This window comes from Pleuronectes platessa, chromosome 13, assembly GCF_947347685.1.
Source record: "Pleuronectes platessa chromosome 13, fPlePla1.1, whole genome shotgun sequence".
NCBI classification, from domain to species: domain Eukaryota; kingdom Metazoa; phylum Chordata; class Actinopteri; order Pleuronectiformes; family Pleuronectidae; genus Pleuronectes; species Pleuronectes platessa.
This window is the reverse complement of record NC_070638.1, coordinates 13,646,235-13,673,554: the sequence shown is the minus strand read 5'-3', so window position 1 is coordinate 13,673,554 and position 27,320 is coordinate 13,646,235. Positions and strand designations below refer to the sequence as shown.

Genomic DNA, 27,320 nt, shown 5'->3' with positions numbered 1-27,320 from the left:
TGAACTATGCTTTAGCCTTTTACTTGCATGTAATTGAACTGTAGCGTGTGTTTCTGTTTCTGTGTCTCATACTGATGCATTCCAGCAGAAGGCTGCTCGTGTGTTTCTGGGTTTTGCTCTGACCTGAGCAGTTAGTCCAAATCTGCATAGTTGCACTTTTAGTTTCCTGAGTCAACACTCGTGCAGAATGTGAATTTGTACTTTCCGTGCAGAGACAGGAAAATATGTCTCAAATGTGCTGAAATTCCCTTTCTACATATACCGTACATTTTTATGCAGCATATTAAAAATTCACAGTGTGATTCAATTGATCTTGTTGCCTGTTCTCTGTGTAAGAGGAAAAATAGAGGAGCCTTCAGAGATAAAAAAAACAAAAAAAACAGATGGCGCTCCTGTGAGTGACTTTGTCTCTCTCTGTGTGTCACAGTGAAGAAAGCCAAACTGGATGGACCCCAAGGTAAGACCTGGAAATGGAAAGAGGTAGATCTCTCAGGGGAGAGCACTTGCTGTTATGTGACATAAATCTCTAAGGAGACAGAGTACATGTTACACGGTTCAGCTATAAATGGAAATAAAGGAATGGGCGAGTGGATAATGGATGGAAGACTCTATTTCTGCAGGAGCTGACTCTGAGGTTATTGTTGCTTTTCTAACTCACAGGTGTTTCATCCGTTTCTTCATCTCTCTTTCCTTAACAGAGAAGTTCAACACGTACGTGACTCTGAAGGTACAAAATGTGAAGAGCACAACCATCGCCGTCAGGGGCGACTTGCCCAGTTGGGAGCAAGACTTCATGTTGTGAGTCCTTCATCATCAAATCTATCTCTTGTCTTTATCTACCTACCTCTCCCTTCCTCTTTCCTCTCCCTTCCTCTTTCCTCTGCATTCCCTTTTCATCCTCTCATCTCTTCCTACATTTCAGCAGCTTGAGTGCTTTGTGTTTTTTCCTCTCGCTTGCTTTCGATCAACCTTCCTTCCTCCCTCCCCTCTTTTTTACTCCTCCGTCCCAAGTGCCTTTTATCCCTGTGTTGTTTCTCGTAGCTCTTCCTGTCTGCATCTGCACCTCCTCCTCTTTTTCATCTGCTCTCCCTCAGCACTACTGCTCCTCTCATCCTCCCGCTCCACCTTTGATACCTTCCAGCCCCTCTTTTTCCCCCTCTTCTGTCACTTCCTCTAAACACAGCTTCTTGATATTTATTTGCTCAGCCCCTCCTCTTCCTCATCCTCCTCCTCTCCCCATTCAACCTCACTTTCTACCCCATATTCTCCTCATATTTCTGCTCTCCAGGCATCACAAGCAGCTTTTCCCACTTTCAAATGACTTAGTCTGAGCTTGTGTTTCAGTACAATCTTTAAATAATTACTCAACAGTACAATACAGTGGGGTATTGACAATGCAGTCCTGTGCATTTGTATGATGTTCGGAGGCGTTGAAAGTTGTGCTGGGGTTGCATCAGTGAAGCTGTGTTATGTAATGTTTGGGCTGCAGAGGAAGCCTCATCCCCTCCTTCAAAATGCCTTTGAATGCCATGAATCAAACAGGCACTTCTTACAAGGAGTCACCACTGAGAGGGGAAATCCAGTCCCCCTATTTCTTAATTAAAGTTCCCACATTGTTGCTCCAGGCATGTGATACTATCACCTCCTCCACAGTCATCCTTACACTCATCCCTCCTTCGAGATGAAAAAACAAACGATATATCTGTATTCCAATACGTGCATATATATGTATTACTAATAATAAATGAGTAAGTGAACAATTTCGATAAAGTAGATAGATATTGATTGACAGTATAAATGGGGAAGATTAAAATTACAATATAGTCACTAAAAAGGAAAGTGACAAAAATATTTACTCAACATTAAATAAAGTAGAGAGGTTTCACTTTTACCGCATGCTAATTAAAAGATGGTTTTTAATTGGACTTTAAAAGAAGAAGCTGTTATAGAAGACCTTAAGGCATATGTTAAATTATTTATAATTTTAAATCTTTTAATGGTATTACATAGCTGCTAGTAACTCAAAGCCACCTGAAATGTGACAGCAGATGACAAATAGATACTACCGTTTTGTAAAAAAGTCAAGTGCCAATAACTTAAGGTGCCACTCATTGATGATGGACTGTATTTTATATTCTCCTATGTAAATTGACTGTAACTCTCAGGTAAACGATTTGAGTCTGAACTGTGGTTCTATAAAGTATGGAAATAGTCAAGTGAATACAAAGAACTAAAAATGTGCTTGCAGATAAGTTAGTTATTTTCCTAAATGTAAGTTAACCTTTCTCTCTTTCTTTCCCTTCGTAGTGAAATTAGCCGCCTCGACCTGGGTCTGACAGTCGAGGTGTGGAACAAAGGGTTAATCTGGGACACCATGGTCGGCACTGTGTGGATTCCCCTCCGCAGCATCCGGCAGTCAAATGAGGTTTGCTGCTAACCACCACCACCACCACTTGAGAAAGGCTGTAGCTGAACACTCTGTTCTCAGTCACACTTCAGGGGATTACGGCAGAGTTTCTGGTCGCACTTGCTATTTGTGTGTCATCTGCATGTCTGTCTGTGCACAGGAAGGTCCAGGGGAGTGGCTCACACTGGACTCTCAGGTCATCATGTCTGATAATGAGATCTGTGGCACCAAAGATCCCACTCTCCACCTGGTGCTACTCGACACACGCTTCGAGCTGCCTCTCGGTGAGAAAATCAATACGTAAATAAAATTCAGGAATCCTGAGTAGGGGGAAGAAATGTGAATATCAAGCTATAGGAAAACGTCAACCCTCGAGGAAAGGGGAGAGTCTCATGAATAAATTGTATATGTCTGCGTATTTCCACAGCATACAGTGATAAATGAACACCAATAATTTCTGACTGATTAATTAAGCTAAACTACTTTACAGCAGAATGTGCTCAAGGCTGTTTGTGTTTGCATCAGTGTCAGAGGAGAGGAGTGATTGTGTCTTTTCTTTCTCAGTGATCAAGCTCTTAGCATTGATTAGGTGTCATTTTCATACTGTTTCCTCTTCCTCTAGTCAGTATCTGACACCTGACTCCCCTATTTGGGAAGTTTTTTTCTATTTAAAGAGGGTTTGGCTTTTGGGCTACAGGTTAAAAGTCAAATTTTCAATTTCATAATGTTCTTAAAAATAGGTTGTTTTGCTTGAATTTGTCATCAAGTGGATTTCATTTATTAAATAGGACAAAACGCTGTTTCTGGATTAACTATTTTTAGAGATTTTGTTCTTTTGTACCTAATTTTGTTTGTGTGACTTGTGGTTTTCAGATATCCCAGAGGATGAGGCAAGGTACTGGGCGAAAAAACTGGAGCAGATCAACGCCATGCGGGACCAAGATGTAAGCTGTCACCCTGTTTGATTTAATACCCCAACACAGCCTCAAATTTAGGAACATAGCTAGATGATTCATATGTTTAAGAAAAGGAATCCAACTATACATTTGCCTTTCTCTTCACCCAAACCTTGTATATAGTAAAAGACCTTTCTCTCTTTCCATGTCACCAGCTGAGCATTTTTCATTAATGTGCATTTGTAATTCCTCTAGTATTCATACCAAGAGGAACAGGAACGCCCTCTCCGTGCACCGAGCACCCAGTGCTGTAAGTGACCGATACATTTTTGCCCAAACCAATCGTTTGTTTGTGCTGATCAAGAGAATTATGCGTGTAAATGTTGAGTTATAATTATATTACTTAAGCCCAGCGTATGCATTATGTGTGTAACCACACATGGGTTGTTTTGTGTTCGAGGGGAAAAAAGGGGCCTGGATCGTTGCACTATAACGGATCAATAGCAGTATCAGATGTCTGGAGGCGAGCTGCTCCAGGATGCTTCTGTGTCACTGGCCCTGTCTGCTGTGCTTGCTGAGCCAGCGGTGTGGGCAAGGTGGAAAGCACTCCTGTGCTTTCTCACCATTCGCCGGTTCCATTGAAGTATTAATAAAGAAAAATGAATGTTTATATTTAGACATCAGTTCAAATCTCGACTGACACACCTCCCCCCTTTCATTGCAGGTAACTGGAACCTATGGGGAGAACAACAAAGTAAGAACTAACTAACTTACCCCTAGTGTAATCTAGCCATGCAAATACGTTTTATTTGCCAAGGTGAATGTAAAAAAAATGTAACGTTACTGTAACTGCAATGACTGCAGCTTTCAGTGGCTTTGGTAGAAGATAGTTGCGTTGAAAGACAGTGAGTTTTGTGGAGTATTCTGATGAGTGAACTGATCCTTTAACACCAATGGATCCTTCGTTTTTAATCCAGTATGCTGCAGTAACTGCAGCATACTGGATTGCACTGAACATACTGCTCACAGAAACCTATAGTACATAAAAAATACAAACATATGCATCAGTGGGAAAAAAATCCTTCCATGTATCTCTCTCTCTTCCCCTCTCTCTCTCTCTCTCTCTCTCTCTCTCTCTCTCTCTCTCTCTCTCTGCCTGCCTGCCTGCCTGCCTGTCTCCTTCTCTATCTCTCTCAATCTGCCTGTCTCCCTCCCTGTCTATCTCTCTCTCATGCTGTGATGAACAGATGGTCTTATATAAGCGCCTCACCCACACCACTGCAGCGATTTATCTCATCTCTCTTCACTCAAAAGAAAAAAGGAAAAGGAAAGAAAGAGCAGGGGTGTAGTGATAGATGGCGAGCCAGTGCAGTGAGTGAGACAGAGAGGGACGCAGGGAGTGAGCGAGGCATGCAGGGACACGGGTGAAGAGAGAAACAAAGTTCGCTGCCGGTAATTAGTGTTTACACGCCCAGACAGATGGAGATGAAGGTGTAAGCATGGCACCAAGCGCCCTTGCCCCTCCCTCCTCAAAGTAGAGAAACAGTGATGGATAATGATGAATGATTGATAGATGGTGGTTTCTTTTTTTCCGACTGATTCAGCAGTGTTAAAGTCTCTAAGCACTTCCGTATGGGGTGTTAAGCTCTGATCTATGGGAACCACAGAAAACTGAAGCATCTCCTTAGTACGCAGAATGGATTTATGGTTGGTTATGGTGATGGAAAGAGAAGGAAGTCCCTGATGGTTTCCATCATGTGCTCCATCTGTGACTGCACTCTGAATGACCTATATGGGTTTCAGCAGTGGCACACTGCCACCTCATCTATGTTATCTTTAATTACTAAAGTACTAGAAGATTGGTTCAGTGCTGATTACAGTCTCTTATCTCTGCGCCACATGACAATGTCGACTGGGATCACAGCTCTCCTATTGGTTCCTCTTTTCTCTTGCTGTAATTTTGTTAAAATCTTGAACTTCCTTCGTCTCGCATTGCTTAACTCTGTGGAAACAACATACAGTAAAAAAGTGATTAATCTTTTCTAATACTATGACTCTACGTGCCTTTGTGTAGATGAGGATCCAGACAGTGCTGTGGACGACAGGGATAGTGACTATCGCAGTGAAACCAGTAACAGCATCCCCCCTCCCTACTACAGCACATCTCAGCCCAATGCCTCTGTCCACCAATATCCCATCAGCCACCAGCACCGCAGCTCCAGAAGCCCCTCCTACCCGCACTCGGGCAACAGCCAGGACCCCGACTACAACAATCAGAAGACTGTCAGGTGTGTGACGGCTCATTGTCAATTAATCTGTCAATAATTAATCAATTCATCATTTGGTCCAAGAAAGGTCAGAAAATTGTGAAGAATTCTTATTTAGAATTCCCATAACCCGTGGTGGTATCAGATAGTTTGTTTTGTTCAGTTAATGGTTAAATTCTGATTCAGTTCACGATTATTTGAAGCAGTAACACAGCAGCGTCTCACATTTGAGCTTGGTTTGGTTTTTGAGCTTATGTATTTCCGCTTGATAATTATTTTATTGCAAAACTATGTAATTCATAAAAGAAGAATTAAGACAATCCTGCTTTTACTAATTAAGAACTTAAATGCACACGTGTTAAAATGAGCCACAGCACTTAGTAGTAGCTCATGGTGGCTAATGATAGCCAGTGGACTTTAAGGAAAATTTGTTTGGTGATAAATGAGAAAAGGCATATAATTTAGGTTAGAAACCAAGTTAAAACAAGACTTTGTGTTTTAGTGCTAGTGGATCAGGTTTGACTTAGCTGAAGGACCTTTTCACGGATGACATTTTGTCCTGCCCTATAAGGACAAGCACATGGATAATGTCTGTGTCCCTGAACAGAACCTGAAAGGTACCCATAAACTGAAGCAGCTTTATTATTTCCACCTTTATTTTTCCTACTGTTAAATAAATAAAATGATCTTCTTTGAAAAAGGCCTATTATGAATACACTAAGTAATATTCTGCCAAGTGTGCATATGCGAGCCCATCACTTGTTCCACCATACTAAGGTGTGGAGACTTGGTTCGGACAAAACTTTTGAAATTACATTCAGGTTCAGGCCGGGTTTGGTCACGTTGGCTCTACTGGCTTCTTCACCCAAAAAATTGATACGGTTTTGGACCAAATAAAAACAAACAGAACTCGGTCGTCCCTACCAATCCTCTCCTTCTTCAGATTTGTGTATGATTCTACAATTTCTGGGCCTTCACTAACACATTTCTCACACGCAAAGAATGAATTCCTTCTTCATCAATTATTCAACCAGCAACCTAATGGTGAATACTTAAGATTATAGCTGGTTGTGTATGTTTATCGGACAGGGCAATTCCCCCCAGTCCATCCTTCTTCACCCCCTCCCTCCCTCCCTTCCTGTCCACGCTCTCCTCTCTCGACCCTCTCCACCATCCATCCTCCCTTCTCTCTGTGCCAATTTTCTTTTTTTTAAAGTCTCATTCTTTAAAGAGTATAAATACTTTTTTCCTCTGCGATGCCTATCTGAGTGTGTTCCTTTTTCTTTTGTTAGCATTCTGCTCTATTTCTTGCTGCTAGTCTGCTACTCTTGTATCCCCTGTGCTTTACATTGATTAGCCATCAGCATTATTCCTGGTTACCTCAAGACATGTAGAAAAGGGTCTAGTAGAGTACACAGTGTACATGCTGTGTTGTAATGAGTGCTGTGTAAGCATTTGCAAGATTATGGTTCATAAAGCTATGGTAAACCATTTATTTGACAAATGTGTACATGTTAATTAGTTCTCATATAACATGGCAATAATAACATGTCTTCTCTTCTCTTCTCTTCTCTTCTCTTCTCTTCTCTTCTCTTCTCTTCTCTTCTCTTCTCTTCTCTTCTGCAGCCCCACCGGGAGCTATGCATCGTCGGCAGAGTTGAGTCGGTGCAGCAGTCAGCTGAGCGAGGAGGATTATGGCGTTGAGTACGGAGAGAGGGACCCTTACGACGAGAACGACTCGTACCACTCCTGCCATTCCTCAGTCAGCTGCAGCAAAGGCTCTCCTGACTGGGACCCTGACGAGACTCAGGGGGCGTACAGCGATGAGGGTGGTTACAGCAAAGACGGAGGAGAGGAGGTGGCTCTGTACGAGGAGGAAGATGCCGGACTGTATGAGGGAGAAGAGGATGGCCTCTATGAGGATGAGGAGATGATGTATGATGATGAGGATTTGTACAACTTGGAAGGGACTCTCAGTGAGGACATGGAGCCTCCTTTCACTCCCACACCAACGTCAACTGTCCCTCCAACTCTCGATGTTCCTAACTCCAGACCTCCTCTAGAAAAACAGTCGACCCTTCAACAACAGCAGCCTGCTACTCAGCCCTCTAACCAAACATCCAACCAGGCTCATCCTCCTGGTGTGGCCGCAGCAGCACAGCCCCAATCTGGTCAACCAACAGCCCAACCACCTAAACAGCCCATAGCACAGCCACAGCCACAGCCACAGCCAGCCCCATCAGCTACTTCCTTCTTTTCAATGGCCAAACCTCTTACAGCTGCAGTCTCAGGCTTGGCCTCTTCTTTCCTCTCCTCGGTTCCCACCGCCCAGCCCGCCCAGTCTCAACCTCCAGCCTCTGCCGTATCCCAACAGCACCAGTCTGTGGCAGCCAGCTCTGTCCCTCCATCCCACCCGTCCACCGTGACTAACTCAGCCTCTCAGCACCCCTCCACGGCCACGGGTCCCTTATCCAAACAGATCCCAGCATCTGCAGAGCCCCAATCCCAATTCAGGGATCCTGCCACCACACAGTTGGCTGCCCACAAGGACCAGGCTCCCCTGCTGGAGGAAGAACCATGGCTAGAGGAGGAAATGATGTTGGAGAGTGAGGAAAGGACGCCTCCAGCCCAGTCGGAGGAGATGTTCCCCATGGAGGAGGAGGAGGAGCAGTATGAAGATAGCAGACCCCCGACGCCAGAAGAGTTAGAAGAGATACCACCTGAGAGGTAGGAGATGGGGGTTAAAGGGAATGAGAAGACAAACAATGCAGTTATCATGAATCCCAGAAGGGTGTCAGACATTTTTGATAAAAATCTAAAACAAGTGTTGTTTTCTTTTAGCCCTCCAGTTATTGAAGAGCCCAAAGAGCCAGTCGATCCAGCAGTCAGAGCCAAACAGAACTGGCTCGGGCTTTACAACAGGGTCTTAGAGCAGCTGCGGGAGGTAAGGTCATAGGTTTATCAAAGGTTCACTCACTCCAAACTTCAGTCCACAACAGTCTAGTCCACTTCTTGAGTTGTAGGCCCCCCGATAAAAATATATTTCTGAGGTCAAGAGCCTCTAAAAGTCTCTACCAAGTCTTTGAAATATGTATATGTGGTGCATTATTAATGTGAAAGACAGGGTACATACAGGAAGTACTTGAGTTCTATTTTGATAAGTTTTAGGTTTTTTTACTAGACATCAGGAAGCAGTCTTAATGTGTTTCATCTTCTATAATTGATCCCTTTTGGCTTTCCTGAAATAAAAACACTTGACAGACATTAGACATTATATTTTAGTTTTGCAGCACCACGCCATTGCTTGACAAAGTACTGTTTGATTGAGTTGTACACGTTAAGTTTTGCTTGATCAGTTTTCACTTGCATATTTTGTTCATAAATTATGTTGCTATTCATTACTTTTGAATTCAGTTGTGGATATGATTAATCACTTGCTTCAATGTTTATGTTGCTGTATGTCACGTTTCATTTGTGTGCACTTGGCTTCCCTTTGTTTGTCCTTTTTGTTTGTTTGTGGCAACCCACTTTGTTTTCTTTCTAGTTTCATGTCATTGCCATAGCGACACTCGCATGCACTTTGCTCGACCATCATTGGAGCATGTTGAGAGGTAGGTACAACATGACCTGGTTGCTTGAGAGAAAGAAGGAAATGCATGGTATCATCACAGTACACTGATAACAGAACAGGCAGTGAAGCCCCCATCACAGACAGGCTGATGCAGTAATGCTAATTTTGATGTTTAATAAAAGGGGCAGACAGATATGAGTCATGAGACAGGAAGGTAGCAAAACCCTGGTAGAAGACCGGAAGGGAACGAAAGCAGATTCACTGAAAAGGAACTGGTGACATGGTGAAGGTTACAGACTGGGGTGATGAAATATTACGCAGTAGTTGAGAGAGGTCACGGGTACACAGGGAAGCACAACTGTGAGCCACAACTGAGAAACAGGTGAGCAGGTTGACGAGACCATAAAACAAAGTCTGGTGACATCTGGTGGACGGCTGAAGAACGGCAGGTCCGGGGGAGATGAAGGGGAAAACCTGGCCTGGCAGAAGGGAGCAAGGGTGGGAGACAGGTGGGAGGAATTGGGAAGCAGACGGTGACAGTAGCAGATGTCATGTTTTACTCCCTACAGTCTTCAGACAGGCCCAGTCACTTTGCACATTCATATTTACAACAATTGTATCCTTTCTCTTGTATCCTCAAAGAACTGTCATCCAGTTTGATAGGACAGGACATACATGGGGCAAAAATTTTAGATATGAGGAGTTTGGTGAAGCAGTTTCATTAGCAGATAACTTTCAATCTAGCTATTCAGCTGTATTCATGTTGGATACGTAGACTAGAAAATGAAAACTAGAAAAACTAAAAACTTGAGTTAGTAACTTTATTTTACTGAGATCACTTCTGCTTCTTCTCTCAGGCTCGAGGAGAGACTTCCAACTCACTGTGGTTCGGTAAAGGAGGGTGAGTGTCCACTGCCAATTCTTCCAGTAACACACAATACATCACACAGTGTCAAGGTATTACAATAACTATAGAGGTTAAACTCCATAAAAATCTTCCTTAGATCATCGTGGAATCCTGTCCTTACGATTGAAAATGCCCTTTCTTTAGTCTGGGAATCCTCCTTTCTCATTCACTGGCTCTCGGCCAGTGAGTATTGAACTGCGGAAGGCTGTCCTGACTTAGCTGGCAGGTCATTTGTAGATGAGGCAGACCTCGGAGTAGAACTGGGGCTGCATACTAAACAAGAGCTAAGTTTGCCAAATAGAAACCCAGCAATTAAACCCAGGTGTATGGCGTGTCATTCCCACTATTTGAGATGAGGCAGTCAGTGTAATTAAACTTTCCAGTGAAGTCCTTGAGAAGTCCTTGACTGGAGTCGCATTAGAAACAATGACTGAGGGAAATGCATAAGATTTATGGTAACAAATTCGAATTTCATAGCAAGAACTTGTGATTAATAATAAAGGATTTGATGAATAATTTGACCAACTGTAAATACTGATGATTATATAATGCCTTACCTTTCTTTTTCAGAGTGGGAGGTGCACTCTACAGCATTGACAGCATGCCTGACCTTCGCAAAAGGAAAGCCATTCCTCTTGTCAGAGATCTGGTGAGAAACACACCACAACATGCACCTGTCTTGTGGGGTTCCCTGAAATAAATTGTTATGCAGACATTATTAGTTTCTCTGAAAGTTTTACAATTTTTCTGCCTCTTGTGCATTGTTGTTACATTTTCTTAAAAAACCTCTGAACCTGATCTTTCTCTTACCTTTTTTCTCGCAGGCTAACCATGTTGATTTGGTCTGTATTTGATTCGCATATGAATTTAGAGCTCACATACAGTATGTGTAGTGTTAATGTAATAACAGTAATTAATCAATTCATACTAGAGGTCAAGGCATACTTGTCATGGCACAGTGATGTGCACATACACATGCACACAATGTACAAAAAGACTCACTTGATATTCCTAACTTATGTTCATATCTGTTTCTTTTTTCTCCTCCTGTTTCTTCAGGCCATGGTGAGTCCCACACATAAATCAAATATAAATCTGACTTCCACATAGAATTTAGCATTCCAAGACAAACACTCTTCACCCTCTTTTTCACAGTCTCTGGTGCAGAACTCTCGTAAAGCTGGCATCACATCAGCCATGGCTTCCACCACTCTTGGAAATGAAGAGTTGGTGAGTTTCCTCTTCCCTGCTTCATTTTTTAAAACTCTGTCCAGGGTTTTCCAACATCTAATCATCATCAAACTTACATTTCTTTTCTCTGTGACCTTTGCAGAAGAGCCATGTCTATAAAAAGACTCTACAGGCTCTGATCTACCCCATCTCCTCCACTACTCCTCATAACTTTGAGGTGTGGACAGCCACCACCCCCACCTACTGTTATGAATGTGAGGGGCTGCTGTGGGGTATCGCCCGCCAAGGCATGCGCTGCTCCGAGTGCGGCGTCAAATGCCACGATAAGTGCCAGGACTTACTCAATGCCGACTGTCTGCAGAGTAAGGATACGCACACTTTTGCACACATGCACAAGTTAAACACTGTAAAGCACGTGCACCTCTTCTGAATGAGGTATACACACACCCAGTCCTCCACAAAGACCCAAACCTATTTAGCTCCTCTTCTGTATCCTTCTGCCCGATTGACATCCCATTATTCTTGTCCTCTATCCACTCTCATATTCTCCTCCTTCTTCCTCTCCAATTTATCTCCTGAGTAATGTGCTGTCATACCTCTGCCTCTCACTTCTCTCTCTTCCAGCCCTAGCCTTTGCATCTAGACACAAGAAGAGACTATCTAATTCCCTGCTGATTTTGGAGTTAATCTATACAGTCGCTCCCCTCTCTTCAAAGACTCTTTTAAAATCTTGGTGCCAAATCATCTGTTGGTCCTATACACTGTGTATATCTAATGTTTTCCTGACCAGGTCAGGGGTTAAGAGAAAATATAGTTTCTGCCATAACATTGGGAGGTTTGGTGTTTGATCCACAGCACATGAAATGTAAAAGTATTTCAAAATTGATGTGATGCCAACTTAGCTGGGCTTTAAATAGATGAACTGCAAGGAACCGGGAGATAAGCCCCTGTGCCTATGAGCCATGTTACCTTGAATATATTTTACACTGTCCTCATATTCTTCGTACACCCCTCACTGTATTCATCGGTCTCATCAGGAGCTGCAGAGAAGAGCTCCAAACACGGGGCTGAGGACCGCACCCAGAACATCATCATGGTCCTGAAGGACCGCATGAAGATCAGAGAGAGGAACAAACCGGAGATCTTTGAGCAGATACAGGAAGTGTTTGCCCTCGACAAAACAACACATGCCACGCACATGAAGCAGATCAAGCAGAGCGTGCTCGACGGGACCTCAAAATGGTCGGCAAAGATCAGCATCACTGGTTAGTTTATTCCTTATCTGAATTATGGATTTAAGGAGAGAGGGACATACAGGACAGCTTGTACAGCCCATTAGTTGTTTTGAGCTGTTTAAATGAAACCGATTTACTCTCAATAATTTCTGTTGCGGATGAAGATACTATAATGTCTTACAACAGTGGTCTGGTTTTCTTTTTTAAACTATTGATGAGAACAATTTTCTCTGATTATTATGACCTGATGTGTACATTGTGAGACAGCTGCCAGGGTTTTGTTTGAATGTCTCCTGTCTCTCCCTCAGTGGTGTGTGCTCAGGGCTTGCAGGCTAAAGACAAAACAGGCTCCAGTGACCCGTATGTCACTGTTCAAGTTGGGAAGACCAAGAAGAGAACCAAGACTATCTATGGCAACCTCAACCCTGTCTGGGAAGAAAATTTCCACTTGTAAGTGGGGTGTTTCCCAAGATTATGTTTTATTTAATGTCCATTTTATTATGTTACCCAGAGTTATGTATACCTATGTATTTGGATCACAAGATACCGTACTGTACTTACAAATAAGCCTTTTTCTCATTCAGTCCACAATTGTGATTGTTCCTCTGCACAGACGTTGACTTCTTCTCTTTGACAACATTTTCTGTCTCTGCCTCATCTAGCGAATGCCATAACTCATCCGACCGCATCAAGGTCCGCGTGTGGGACGAGGACGATGACATCAAGTCTCGTGTGAAACAGAGGTTCAAACGTGAGAGCGATGACTTCCTGGGTCAAACCATCATTGAAGTCCGCACTCTGAGCGGGGAGATGGATGTCTGGTACAACCTAGGTGAGTGTTGTGAGATAAGAAAAAAAGGCGATGGAGAGTTAGAGGTGGATAAGCGTCAGTCACACCGAGATAGCAAAAAAGAAACGCGTTGTTGAAGTACATGTCTGTAGATTAAGATATATTTCAGACAACTAAGCAATACGTGTTTTCTTTTTTCGAGAGACAAGAGAACAGATAAGTCTGCTGTGTCGGGAGCCATCCGGATGCACATAAGTGTGGAAATCAAAGGGGAGGAGACGGTAGCTCCTTACCATGTCCAGTACACCTGTCTACATGAGGTCAGTCTGATTTGATCTGGATGAAATGTTCCAAGTATTTTCATGATTATTTACACTTGAAAAAAACATTAAATAAGCAAGAGAAGCGCTCTATTTCTAGTTAAGCAGTTCTAGTTAATTATTTTCTTCTGTCCTTTTCCTTTTAGACTTTATCATTAATAATTTGTCTCAGGTTATTGAGCCTTTTTCACCAGTGTATAGGGGGATATGAAAATCCATATGAGACTGTCATGAAGGCCTATAGACTATTTCATAGTTTAATTATAATCCTGTTACCCTGCAGGATTGTGAGTGACAACCAGAAAATTGGTAAAGAACAGAGAAATAGTCTTGGCGGCAGCTTTGTTCAAATGGCTGAACAGCAAAATCTGAATGAAGCTGGATTCAAACACATTTTTAGTTTCCTTTTGTTTTCAACATTGTCCTACATCACAAAAAAACTGTCTGGAAAGATGCTTTTGAAATTGATCCTTCTTTACATTTAAGTTCTTCAACTGCTTCATCCTAATACTAACACAACTGCTATTGGTACCACTACACAAAAATATACTTATACTGCCCTTTCTCCATGTTCAGCATCTGTTCCAGTACACCACTGAGGAGCAGAACGGCGGTGTAGTAAAAATCCCTGATGCCAAAGGAGATGATGCCTGGAAGGTGTATTTTGAGGAGACGGCTCAGGAGATAGTGGACGAGTTCGCCATGAGATACGGAGTAGAGTCCATCTACCAGGCCATGACGTCAGTCCCTCTAACATCACACAATGTTTGAGTTTGAGAGTAACAGTAATTGGAGGAGATTAAATCAGAAATTAGAGTAATTGGTTTTGTTTTACTTGCGACCAAAATAGCTTTAGCTTTTTGATTTTAGATAGATAATGACTAGATGCTGTTTATTTATTCATTAATACAGTGAAGTAGAGGAAGTAAGTTAGTATGTCTTCTTTTTTCCACTCCCACCCCGCAGCCACTTCGCCTGCTTATCGTCCAAGTACATGTGCCCAGGAGTGCCCGCTGTGATGAGCACCCTGCTGGCCAACATCAATGCTTACTACGCCCACACCACCCAGTCGTCCAACAACGTGTCTGCCTCGGACAGATTTGCTGCATCGAACTTTGGCGTGAGTCCCTGAGAAATACTTTATTATACATAATAATAAATACTGATATTATGTTCCTTCTCCATAAATCTGACAGAAAATGACAATAATGAGTTTAAAGTGGCCCAGGCTTCTCCCCCAGACATCCTGTCAGCTACCGCCTTAGATTTGTTTAGTCAAAAGTAACTGTGTGGGTGCGGCTTGTTTCTGAGATGTTTGTTCTGTCTTTGTGTATTTTCCTCTTAGAAGGAGAGGTTTGTCAAACTGCTGGATCAGCTCCACAACTCCCTGAGGATCGACCTGTCCATGTACCGGGTACTGACACTTTCTCTCTACCCTAACAAATGCAAAAACATTTAGTTTGTACTTACTTACTTCTACAGTCTCTTGGTTGCTGTTTGCAAACCAACTCATGTCGGCCACATCTGTTTATGCTGTTTCTGTGTGTACATGAGTATGAGACAGTCTTTTCTCTGTTTTGAGTTAGATGAAAATGCTAACATTTACGTTCTTTGTCTTTCTAGGGATCTGAAAATGTGTGAACTTTTTATGCATTTTCTAATCATTGCTGTGTGTGTGTGTTTTCAGAATAACTTCCCTGCCAGCAGTCCTGAAAGACTACAAGATCTCAAGTCTACTGTTGATCTCTTGACAAGCATCACATTCTTCAGGATGAAGGTAAGAATTACTTTTTCTTTCTTTTCTTTCTTTGCCTTTTCACAGAAGCTTGTTACTTTAAGATAACCATGGGACACCAGTTAGTTAGTTTCCAGTTAGTTAAGTAAAGTCACCTCAGGCACAAGCTGAGAATCAACTTAGCATTTCCCTATCCAAACTGAAGACACAACCCCCTGCCAAGACCGTGTGTCTCTGACAGACACTTTTTGTGGAGTTTTCGATTTACCCAGATGTGGTGTAACATTTGCTTTCAGGTCCAGGAGCTGCAGAGTCCCCCGAGGGCGAGCCAGGTGGTGAAGGACTGCGTGAAAGCCTGTCTCAACTCCACCTACGAGTATATCTTCAACAACTGCCACGACCTCTACAATAGGGAATATCAGACAGACCCTGTAAGTCTGAGTGTGTGAAAGACAAGTGCTGCAGTATTCTTACTTATTAACACTTCTACTTTGCTGTCATCTGGTAGAAAACTGTGTGAATCCTCAACCTATTTCTGTTTCCAGTCAAAGGCAGTGCCTCCAGATGAGCAGGGTCCCAACATCAAGAACCTCGACTTCTGGTCCAAACTCATCACTCTCATCGTCTCCATCATAGAAGAGGACAAAAACTCTTACACGCCTTGTCTTAATCAGTGAGTGTCTCCTCACAACATCAGTCTACTTCTAATAATGTAACATGTAGAGACAGTGATGGAGATTTTAAAGCCAGTTTACGCTTTAAAGACACTAAAGCACAAAATATCAAGTAATAGAATGTGAGGAGGAGAGTGTCAGAGCATCAAGAGAAACACAAACATTTCAAACAGTCAGACAAACATTCTTTGTTTGTTTTGAAGCCACAAGAATCGTCATGTCCGTTCAGAAATAAAGAAGATAAAGTATAAAGAACATAAAGATTTGTCTAAGAACGTCAGACTGTAACAAACAAAGCATCAAAGTGTACAAATGACAACAATATATTATATTGCTGTGAATGATTTTTATTTGCAATTCACCCTCAGCCGGAACGGATAGTCCTTTCTTAACAGCTTTTGTGGGTGCGTGGGTGTAGTTTGGATTTGGATCCTAGCCTTCTAGAAAAACTGTAAATTCAATATTATGATAATGAATTTTATTGAACTCAGTTCTTTTGGGAGACAATGAGGACAATTTCATGGTAATTTAATATCACTGGGATGCATTTTTCTCTCTGTAGCAGCTAAAAATATACAGAGGACAAAATGACAGAGTTGTCTTGTTAAATAATAATGTACCATTAATGGATATAGAGCCTGATTCAAGCCTGAGTTCTGCCTCTTCTAGGTTTCCCCAGGAACTGAATGTGGGCAAGATTAGCGCTGAAGTCATGTGGAATATGTTTGCACAAGATATGAAATATGCCATGGAGGGTAAGTTCTGTTTGTGTGTCTGTGTGTGTATGCGTGTGTATGTGTGAGTTATTGTGTAGAGGTCACAGGCCTTGGAGGAGCCATTAGTTTGTGTCACGAGTGTGTTTTCAAGTGATTGTTTTATTATGTGTAAACTACAGCACATTTGAAGAACGAGTGGAGAGGTGGGACTTTTTTCATCCTGTCTTTCGCTTTGATATTCAGAGCACGAGAAGAACCGCCTGTGTAAAAGTGCAGATTATATGAACTTGCACTTCAAGGTGAAGTGGCTCTATAATGAATACTGCAAGGAGCTGACCACTTTCCAGAAGCACGTCCCTGAATATCCAGCGTGAGTATCTTCCATAGAGCATGCACACTTTTCCTGCTACCTTTGCCACAGTATTCGAAAACCTCACGTTGCACGTTCTTTTTTTCATTCTGTAGCTGGTTCGAGCCATTTGTCATCATGTGGTTGGATGAAAATGAGGAGGTGTCCAGAGATTTTCTTCATGGAGCCCTGGAGAGGGACAAAAAAGACGGGGTAATTGCTTTTATCTTCACCTTTCACTTGTAAAATATGCTTCCTGGCATGCGAACGGTTGCTTGCTGTTGCTTCAGCAGGAAAAGGCATACATGAATTTCCCAAAATGTCAAACTACTGCTATAACAACCAATTCCAGTTTTCTTACAAAGTATTTCAAAAATGTTGATCTGAAAAGCATAGAAAATAGAAAAAGGAAATAATGTGAGACAAAAGTTTGAGTCAAATTAATCAATTCAATCCTGTTGAGGCAGCGATAAAAAACAACCTGAAAACTTAAATGTGACCTACCTGCAGCACCCCCCCACCCTCCCCCCCTTAATTTTTTAAAAATATATATTCATGCATTTCTCATGCAGATTCTGGCAGTTCACATAATTTCTCCTCACTCAGCACATTCCAGGCTGAGAGGGGCAGGTTGAATGTCTCAAGGCAATCAATAATGACTCGATACCAAAGGCAACTGGAAGAAACTTCTCTGCAGAGAGGAGCAGATGCTACAGCACAAGTCGATGTGTACTCACAGACACACACACACACCATGTAGCGTTTCACAATTCGTCACGCTCACGCCTACATATCCAGGCAGCAATGAGGTCGATACAAAGCAGCTGAAGATTCTCCTGGCTCATATGTCAGGGATCCTTTGGGTCCAATTAATGTCGCCCGAGGCAGCTTCTGCTTCCCTGTGTCAGCGAAACCGCGGTCTCCCGGCCCAGTCATACACCAGAACACTGTTCACTTTTTAGGCTAATGGCCGGCCTGTTAATGAGAGCACTGCTCCTCATCATAACTCTCTGATCACCTCCATCGCTCTAACACAAAAGGCTTTCAGAGGAATCTTCCCGACAATCTTTTGCTGCTAAAGAGGGACTAATTTCATTGTCTGTGATGTGTAACAACACTGTGAACTCTCCCCACGGGGTCGCCCTCAGTGGGAATTGATCCTCCCGGTAATTTCAGTGCTAGTCAGCTCACATCAGCACCATGAAGCGGCCTCTCATACTTTTCCCCCTGGTCCCGTTCTTTCTTCTCGTTCTCCAGTTCCAGGTCACGTCAGAGCACGCTTTGTTCTCCTGCTCGGTGGTGGACGTGTTCTCTCAGCTCAATCAAAGCTTTGAAATCATCCGCAAACTGGAGTGTCCTGACCCGCAGATTGTTGGGAACTACATGAAGAGATTCGCCAAGGTGACTTTGGCCTCCTAATGTTCACAAAACACTTTTTTACCTCAGCTATCACTGCTTAAAAATATCTTACATGTCATTTCTCGCTGTGCTATGCTCTGATAACATTATTTTTATTTGTCTCTCTCAGACCATCGGCAATGTCCTGTTGTCTTATGCTGACATCATAGAGAAAGACTTCCATAACCATGTCAAGAAGGAGAAAGTGGTAGGTGTTTGAGATATCACAACGTCTAAGACCACATGATGTTATAGACAGAAATGTTTGGTTAACGAGGGAGCAGATACAAATTTGTGTTGGCACAAAAATAAAGGGCAGTGAATAATACTGAATAGTTTCATTTGAGCTGCTCCAGCAAGGCTTTGTACCAGTTTTGTGTACGTGGCCAGGCTGATTAATTTCAGCACAATAAATCCCTCCTCAGTGTAACGGCCGTGCCCAGGTTGCAGTGTTTGAGTGAATTAGGACTGTGTAATTAGCTGAATGTGGCGTAGAGTCGGGGAAAGTGGGCCGCACTCCCAGAGAGACCAGGAGCCCTCGGAGGAGCAGTAATTACTGAAATCCCCTTCTTCTCCTGTCCTGCATCACCAAGTGTTTTCGCCTACGAAGCTATAAAAAAAGTTAGGAGGACTAACTTTGATTGATTACAGCAAAATGCTGTGTTTGTGTGTGTGTGTTTGTGTGTAATGATTTTTCTCTCTCTCTGCTCAGCCGTGTATCATCATCAATAACATCCAGCAGCTCAGGGTTCAGTTGGAGAAGATGTTTGAGGCCATGGGAGGCAAAGATGTGAGTTTCAACACACACTGTTATCGTTGGGATTTTGCTGTTATGACATGACCCTCGGATAAATTATATCCATCTTCTTCCAGCTCAACTTGGATGCCAGTGACTTCCTGAAGGAGCTGCAGAACAAACTCAACAGCGTCATGGATGACCTCAGCCGCATTTTTGCAGTCAGGTTTGTGTGTTGATTCCTACAAATGCGATGCTGCAACAAGCATCTCCAGTGGATGATTGTCATGTTTGTTTGTTTGTTGGTTGTGTTGCAGTTTCCAGCCTCAGATTGAGGACAACGTGAGGCAGATGGGGGATATCCTGGCTCAGGTCAAAGGTCAGACTGTACCAGCCAATGGCAGCGTGGTTCAGGAGGCCGACAACGTCCTACAGCCCATCATGGACTTTCTGGACAGCAAGTGAGAACCTCAGCACTTTTCAAGAAACAACAGACTGGTGTTTCCATGGTTTTCATCAAATCTTTGATCAGATTCTTCATCTTAAATCCGATATTTCCCGATTTTAAGCAAATTTCTGCTTTTCCAAATATTATATCTCATATTTAGTGAATTAAATACATTTTACAATTACAATTCAAGTATTATTCTGGAACTGGAATTATAAAATACAAAAAAGGCCCAACAGTCCCCTCACGAAACCACATTTATATTCACTAGACCCAGATTTTATACACTCATGAATATCAGTCCCCTAAAGATTAAAGAATTAAAAAATATATAAAGGCGGGTCTTTCCTGACCCACATCTCGTCCTTCAGCGAAGATTCAGGGTAATTGGTTAAGTTGTTATTGTGTGATCTTGCTTAGAGACAAACAAACAGATAAATGGTGAAGAGATAATCTCCCGGATGAAGGTCAATATAAGCTTTAGTTGTGTCTTCATATCAGTAAGTGAGATTCTGTTTTGTGTTTCAGTCTGTCGCTGTTTGCCAAGATCTGTGAAAAGACCGTCCTGAAGAGAGTGCTGAAAGAGCTGTGGAAGCTGGTGATGAACACAATGGAAAAAACGATTGTTCTTCCAACCCTCACGGATCAGTCGGTATGAGATGATTCTAGTATTAAAAAAGACATCACTCCTATTTATTTCCATCTTTCCTTCTGATTTTCATTGCTTTTCATTGCTGCTTCCCATTGTGACTGTACATTAACTCATCTATCCTGCCATTATCCCATTCTCTCTACTCTCCTGCTTTTCATAGGTTAAAGTAAGTATGTGTGAGTGTGAGTGTGCTTATGTTAGTGTGTATCTGTGTGTGTGTGTGTGTAGCCTCTGTGAGCATGACAAGACACTTATTCAACAGGAGCCGTAACACCACTATCAGTGCATTACAACCTGATTTTAGGTGCACAGTGCACTGGTGACAACGTAACACATTCAAAATATATTTTCCATTTAGTTTTCACTCAAGTTTACATGCGAAAACTAAATTTAGTGTAGCGTTTGTAGTTTGACTCTTTTGCCGTTCACTCCTCAAACTCATCTCTTGTGTTTGCAGCTGCTTGTTCTCACTTCACCTCCTGAACTCACCTCCCACTTTACAAACCACCTGATCTCTTAAATGTCACTTTGACTGTACTCACGCGTCGGTGTGTCCGTCTTCTCCACAGCAGGGCACCCAGATGATCTTCAATGCTGCCAAGGAGCTGGGCCAGCTTTCTAAGCTCAAGGTGATGGACATATAAGGCAGCAACAGTGACAGAACAGCAAAAATATGAAGTGTTGACTGACTCCTGTGTTTGATCTGTCCTGCAGGAGCACATGGGGCGAGAGGAGGCCAAAGCTCTGACTCCTAAGCAGTGTGCAGTTATAGAGCTGGCACTGGACACCATTAAGGTATTGTGCTGTCTGTTACACCAACATAGCAACATCAACCTCCGCCAAGGCCCAACAGTCCACTTATGAAACCACATTTTTATATTTATTTGGATCTGCTCCAACTTGCTCACACACACATAACTATCAGTCCCCTGAAGCTTTTTCTTATCAAGATGAAAAGCACACATGACCTATTCTCTGGGAAATCATTGAAAATGTTGAAAAATGCCCTTTCTCACAATGTTAAACATACGTGGGAAAATCCGAACTAAGATTTAACATGTTCTTCACTGACGGGAACCACATCCTTCAACCAAGTTTCACATTAATCCATCGAGAAGTTTTTGTGTAATCCTGCTGAATACAAACAAACCAACGCTGATGAGAACATAACCTCCTTACGAAGGTAATAATGAAAAATGGTTCTCACGCTCTAAACATCAGAGTGTAAATATATTATTGTTAGCTTCAGTCTGTCGGTATGTAAACACCAACATAGCTGTTTGCTTTACATTAGTGCCGATTCAGAGATGTTTTCAAACCAGTCAAACTTGAGTGTTTTCTTTGTTGATTTTCTCTGTGTGTCTCTCTCCTCATCTCCACTCTAATAAGTCTGCATTTGTCACATCTGTTTACGCAGCAATACTTTCATGCTGGTGGCGTGGGCCTGAAGAAAACCTTCTTGGAGAAGAGTCCAGACCTGCAGTCTCTGCGCTACGCCTTGTCTCTGTACACGCAGGCCACGGACAAACTCATCAGGAAGTTTGTCCTCTCGCAGAACGCTCAGGGTAAAACTTTAATCTGGATAACACACACACACACACACACACACACACACACACACACACACACACACACACACACACACACACACACACACACATACAGTCACAGAGCAGGTTCAAATAGTTTCACACAAGTGCACAGTCAAAGAGCTCTGGTGCTTATTCTCACTGTTAGTACGGTTTATGGAATTAAATGGGATTAAGGGATTAAATAGAGTAACTTGCTTACAGTGCTGGGAGAAATGTTTAATCCATTGCTTCACTGAGTTATAGCAGAAATACTGCATTGCATTTATATATACTGTATATCTAGTTAGATAAAGAAAATGAAAAATACATTTTACACATTACTTGGCCTGGTGTTCAAACCAGTATCCATGACTCACTCTGTAGAACTGTATTTTCATCTTTTAATGCTGCTCTCTGTCTCCTCAGTCCACGGAGGGAAAGGGGTCAGGTACTCGGCAAACGAAGACACACCGCCAGAGAAAGGTACGAGTCAGCAGTGTTCCAATGTAAAGTCTGCATGTCCCCCAGATCGAGTGGAGGCTGAGAGGCGGATGAAGCGAGAGCTTTTTACTCCAAAAAACTTGTGTCACAGTTTGGATTCTCTCATCAAGTGTATATAGAGTCAAGAATGAATTACCAGCTTTTATTACATTACAGTTTGCCATTTTCTTAGAATAAGAGCGAGCACACAAGCTGCTTTACCCAGCCACACACGGCTCATCTGATTATCACAGAGAACGTGTGTGAGTTTCTGCAGGTTTAAATATAGTTCACAATCTGCTGATCCCAGCTCTTCAAGTTGTATATCTCAGCTATTCTTATTTGCAAACAGCAAAAAACCCAGGTTTAGGCCAAAGACAAATGGGCACAATGTAACACACACACACACACACACACACACACACACACACACACACACACACACACACACACACACACACACACACACACACACGTGATCAGTCCCTCACTGAGTTTGTCTCTGCAGCATCTGGAGTGGACTCTGTTGGCGAAGTGATCATGACCGTGGATATCTTACCCCAACCAAATGGAGAACACAAGATCAATGTCAAAGGTAGAGAACAGTCCTCATCAGTGTCATGTGTTCTAACATCTGTCAGCTATGTGTCTGTATCTGTTCTTCTTCTGCGCCTCCTCCTACCTTCCCTCTGTGCCGGACTTGACGTGCCCTTGTTTTCCAGTGGTGGCTGCGAATGACCTGAAGTGGAGGGCGCAGGGCTTCAGGCCTTTCGTGGAGGTTTACATCATCGGCCCTCACCTCAGTGACAAGAAGAGGAAATTTGCCACCAAGTCCAAGAACAACTGCTGGTCTCCAAAGTTCGGCGAGAGCTTCCAGTAGTGAGTACCCACTCTACCTGCTTCAGAGAAGGTTTGACCAGATGATCCAGATCCACCAGTGTTTCTATTTGTAGTATGTTTCTGGGTCGTCTGTCCGTCTCATTCTTGTGAACGCAGTATCACAATGCTTTGAGGGAATATCTTCAAATTGGTGTAGGTATTCAGTATTCAGCTTGGACTCAAATAGAGCTCCTGCTCCAATAAGCAGTGTTGGAAACATGACACCTAGATGAACTCGGTCATTCAATGAGATGAGAGAGCGCCTCACTTCGCAGAGTGTCATGATATGGAACATGAAGCACTGGGGGAAAACAAACTTATACTGACGATGGGAAAGAAGTCAATCTCATTTTCAGCAGATTTCCTGCATTTGGAAAAACCCACATATAATTTGGTGTGAAACAAGTACAATTTAACTTAGACTCAAACATTAAGTTCAATAGATTTCAGTGCTCAAAGGTCACAGTTACCTCATAGGAGTCTAGACATGTGTATGTATGTATGTCTTCTGAAACTGCAGTGGTTAAAGAGACAAATTCCATTTTGTCTTGTTGCAGCTCCCTCGGCACTGAGGTGGGTCCAGAGAGCTACGAGCTGCAGGTGTGCGTGAAGGACTACTGCTTCGCCCGGGAGGACCGCACCGTGGGAATGGCCTTGCTGCAGGTGAAGGAGATAGCCAGCAAGAGCAGCATCACCTGCTGGATGCCGCTGGGAAGACGGGTCCACATGGACGAGACGGGCCTGACGGTGCTGCGCATCCTTTCCCAGCGCAACAACGACGACGTGGCAAAGGAGTTTGTGAAGCTCAAGTCGGACCAGCGCTCGGCTGAGGAGGGCCGCAGCTGAGGGGGGAGGAGGAGGAGAGAGAGAGGACACACGTGTGCACAAGGACAGCAGAGACCGGAGCGACATAGTATAATGCACACATGTCGTAGTCACACCCACATAGATAGGCAACCATGTGCAACACACAAGCACACACATGAAAACGCTCTATTGTACATATATCTGCATACATTATGCAACATTTACATAGCAATGATATCAATGCAAACACCGAGGAATAGGTTTTTTAAGAATCCGGTTTCATTTTGAATATTTCAACAGCTCGACTCAAACCTCTCAGTTTAACATTAGCCTCACATTAGCAAGCACCCGTCACTCCCTCTCCCCTACAGCACCTTTTTATACGCTGTCAAGTTCGATGTGATAAAACGCAACGCAGAACAACGACCGTGTGAATCGATTGAGAGAGACCACAATGCACTTTGCTTCTGTGTCTTCAGGAGGTCCGTCCCCGCCCTGCTACGATCTGTCCGTCTGCCTGCCTGTGTTCCCCCCCCCCCCCATTGTTTCATCTGCTTCGTCTACTCACGGTGTGGTGACGTGATGTGTGAGGTGACGATCAGGCACAGATCATGATCACAAAACAGAGGAAACACTGACCTTAGATCAGTGTCCAAAGGGGAAACATCTCTCCCAGTCTGTCCTGTAATGTACTAAAGTCCTGCATGTTGACTCCAGGACACTGTGATTGGCTCTGATGCAACCAAGGCAACCACTCCCCTCCCACACACACACACAAAAAAGAAAAAGGACGCCTCCAATATTGGACCCATGGGAGCATGGTGCATATAACCCTGGTACCGTAATGTTTTTATAGATCACACCCGACGAGACTTTGTGATCCTGGAGGAAACACAGTGGAGCGGTGACGAGCCTCACGTGCGATGGTGTTGACCACAGTGTGCTTTTTTTTAAAGAAAAAAATCTCTAATTGCTTCACATCCCCAAACGGGGCAACACTCCGGCATCGAGCACATCCACGAGCCCTGGAGAGCACATGACCTCCTGAGGGATCCGTGGACTGGGATGTGACTTTACGCACCAAGGTCGGTGCTTCTGCTGGCAGACGGCTGCTCTGCCACAGACACACACACACACTGTCTTTCATGAGGGACACTGTGGAACTTGAAAAAATGTAGTAACAATCCACCTGAAGCCTGAAAGGACTCGTCCCCCTGTGGAACACTCTCCTCCTGGTCGCCTGCACACGCACCCAAACCCCCCTCTTCAAGGCAATAGTGTGTGTTTGTACGTCCACTCGTGGTTTTTAGCACTAAAAGAACCCTGTGTGAACACTGCTGTGTCTTTTGTTAGTGTGTGTGTGTGCATGTGTGTGAAGTTGTGAGTGTGCGTGCGTGTGGGCTGTGTGTAACACCTGCTCAATGGGCTCGGACATTGTGAGCAATATACTGTCCCTACATCCCCCAAATGTCTGCGCTGTCAGTTTAACTACAGGAGCACCAACTGCAATATCCAGATCCAAGAGATGGGAAACTTACGATTCTTTTCTCCTTTCTTTTTTTTACTTGTATATTTTCTTTTTATGGACTCATGAAAAGCTTTTCCTCACATATTTTGGATACGAGAGAAGGAAAGTGTCTGTTGCTATTTTTGCCTTCAGCCGGACCAAATTTGCACGAACCAGGGCTCATGTTTGTTTGTTTGTTTCTCAGAGAAAGAAGCCATCGGAGTCACCGCCAAGCAGGGGCGGTGTTCAAGTGTCAGTCTCGCCATGTGCTTTCGATGATCCCCTTTATCGTTCACTCGCCAAAAAAAGTTTCACGGTCTGGCTCAGCGCTCAGCGTGAGAAACTGAAGCTTCATGATGTCGGTAAAACGCTGCAGGATGTTTTTTTTTCTTTTCCTGTCAGACATCTCTGCTGGCCTGTCACATGTTTTCTTTACTGAATACTGTTGAATGCTACCAAATACAAATCTTCTGAATGTTATTGATCCCCAGCAGAGCCGTCTTTCTTTCTACAATCGACTAATCAGCGACATCTAAAATCAAGACCTGCTCGGGAACTCACCGACTCATGCATTTTGATTGAGGCCTCCAAATTTCACTGAAATCAATGGATCATGTTTCAGTCCTGCTTGTGTTTGTGTGTGTTTCTAGAGGGGGAGGGGTGAACTCGCGTTTTGAAAGGAGCCTTCCTCCCCTTCTAGTGTGAACCACAGTGCAGTTATATTCTTCTTCATGTGTTAATAACTAAGTCATCCCAGGGCTCAAGATGAGACTTGACGAAAAAGCAACAAAAAATCGAATGAAGGTCCACTTCAGGGCTTAGTCGGTTGCCTGCTTCATGTATTTACGCAAACAGACGACACTGCACACACACACACACTCTCACACACACACACACACATCTCTGCTCAAGCACAATAGGGCACATGTACGATGACACACATGCATGCATGCACGCCGACACAACTCTGTTGAGACCAAACGATGCCCACTCTGTGAATAGAACCAACTTACAATTGCATGATGGGAAACTTTATTGTGCCAGCACGTGTCTCTTCGATGTGACTTGACTCTTGTTTGACATTTCTCCTTGTTTTTGATTTCCTGAGCTATGTAATAACGATGACTCATCAATGTTGTTTCCTTTTTCTGTGTTTTTCAACAAGGCTTGTGAATACGTCTCCTGTAACCAATATGAATGTGAACACAGAACTCGCATGAGAGAATTATTTTCTACCGAGGATGTTTCTAATTTGTTTCTTATCATTATCGATGGTTCTTTAATGAGGAAGAATTGGAACTGGAATGCAGCCTGATTGTGATCTGCTTCCTATTAAAGGGACGTTTATGTCACGATCTAAACGACTGCTTTGATTATTGTTTGTGTTCATGAATGTGTATTTGTTCTGTTATTAGCAAATTAAAGCATCTGAGCCTTTAAAGGAAAGACGTTTTAATCCACATATTAAAAAGCCATGAATCAGAGCAGTGTTGGACCAGACGCTGTGTTCGCTCACATGGAGACAGCTGGGTGTTCTGTTGACACAAACCTGCAGCTGGAACAACTGGCTTCCACTGCAGAGAGCGCTGGGTCTGTTCTGTGTGACCTCTGACCTCCCTGTGAGGGCGGGGGGGGCGGGGGGGCATCACACAACACCATTTCACACAAGTCGAACCACATGTTGGAGACGCTCAGACCACAGAGGGGAGAAGAAGCTGGAAAACAGCAGCGGAGGGATTCGAGAACCTTTTGTGTTTGAACTAAGATTGAAACAAGAAGAGTGT

General features: G+C 43.3%; 1 protein-coding gene across 1 annotated transcript; it reads left to right on the top strand.

The window, feature by feature from the left end:
* Positions 1-420: 420 nt before the first annotated feature.
* Positions 421-26,897, top strand: LOC128455073 (protein unc-13 homolog A; the record flags this gene model as incomplete). Its single annotated transcript, XM_053438705.1, has 41 exons — positions 421-457; positions 699-798; positions 2,308-2,425; positions 2,568-2,691; positions 3,281-3,351; positions 3,559-3,613; positions 4,028-4,057; positions 5,378-5,591; positions 7,197-8,297; positions 8,412-8,514; positions 9,999-10,042; positions 10,619-10,697; positions 11,108-11,113; positions 11,204-11,278; positions 11,382-11,601; positions 12,277-12,504; positions 12,783-12,924; positions 13,137-13,306; positions 13,469-13,584; positions 14,161-14,324; positions 14,551-14,704; positions 14,930-14,998; positions 15,272-15,361; positions 15,616-15,750; positions 15,865-15,992; positions 16,663-16,748; positions 16,953-17,079; positions 17,175-17,271; positions 18,316-18,459; positions 18,587-18,664; positions 19,169-19,246; positions 19,330-19,418; positions 19,510-19,653; positions 20,169-20,292; positions 20,862-20,921; positions 21,007-21,087; positions 21,710-21,857; positions 22,290-22,346; positions 22,852-22,938; positions 23,066-23,222; positions 23,780-26,897. Coding segments are annotated over 41 exons (5,619 nt in total), but the record flags the coding sequence as incomplete, so codon positions are not given.
* Between the last annotated feature and the right edge of the window lie 423 nt (positions 26,898-27,320).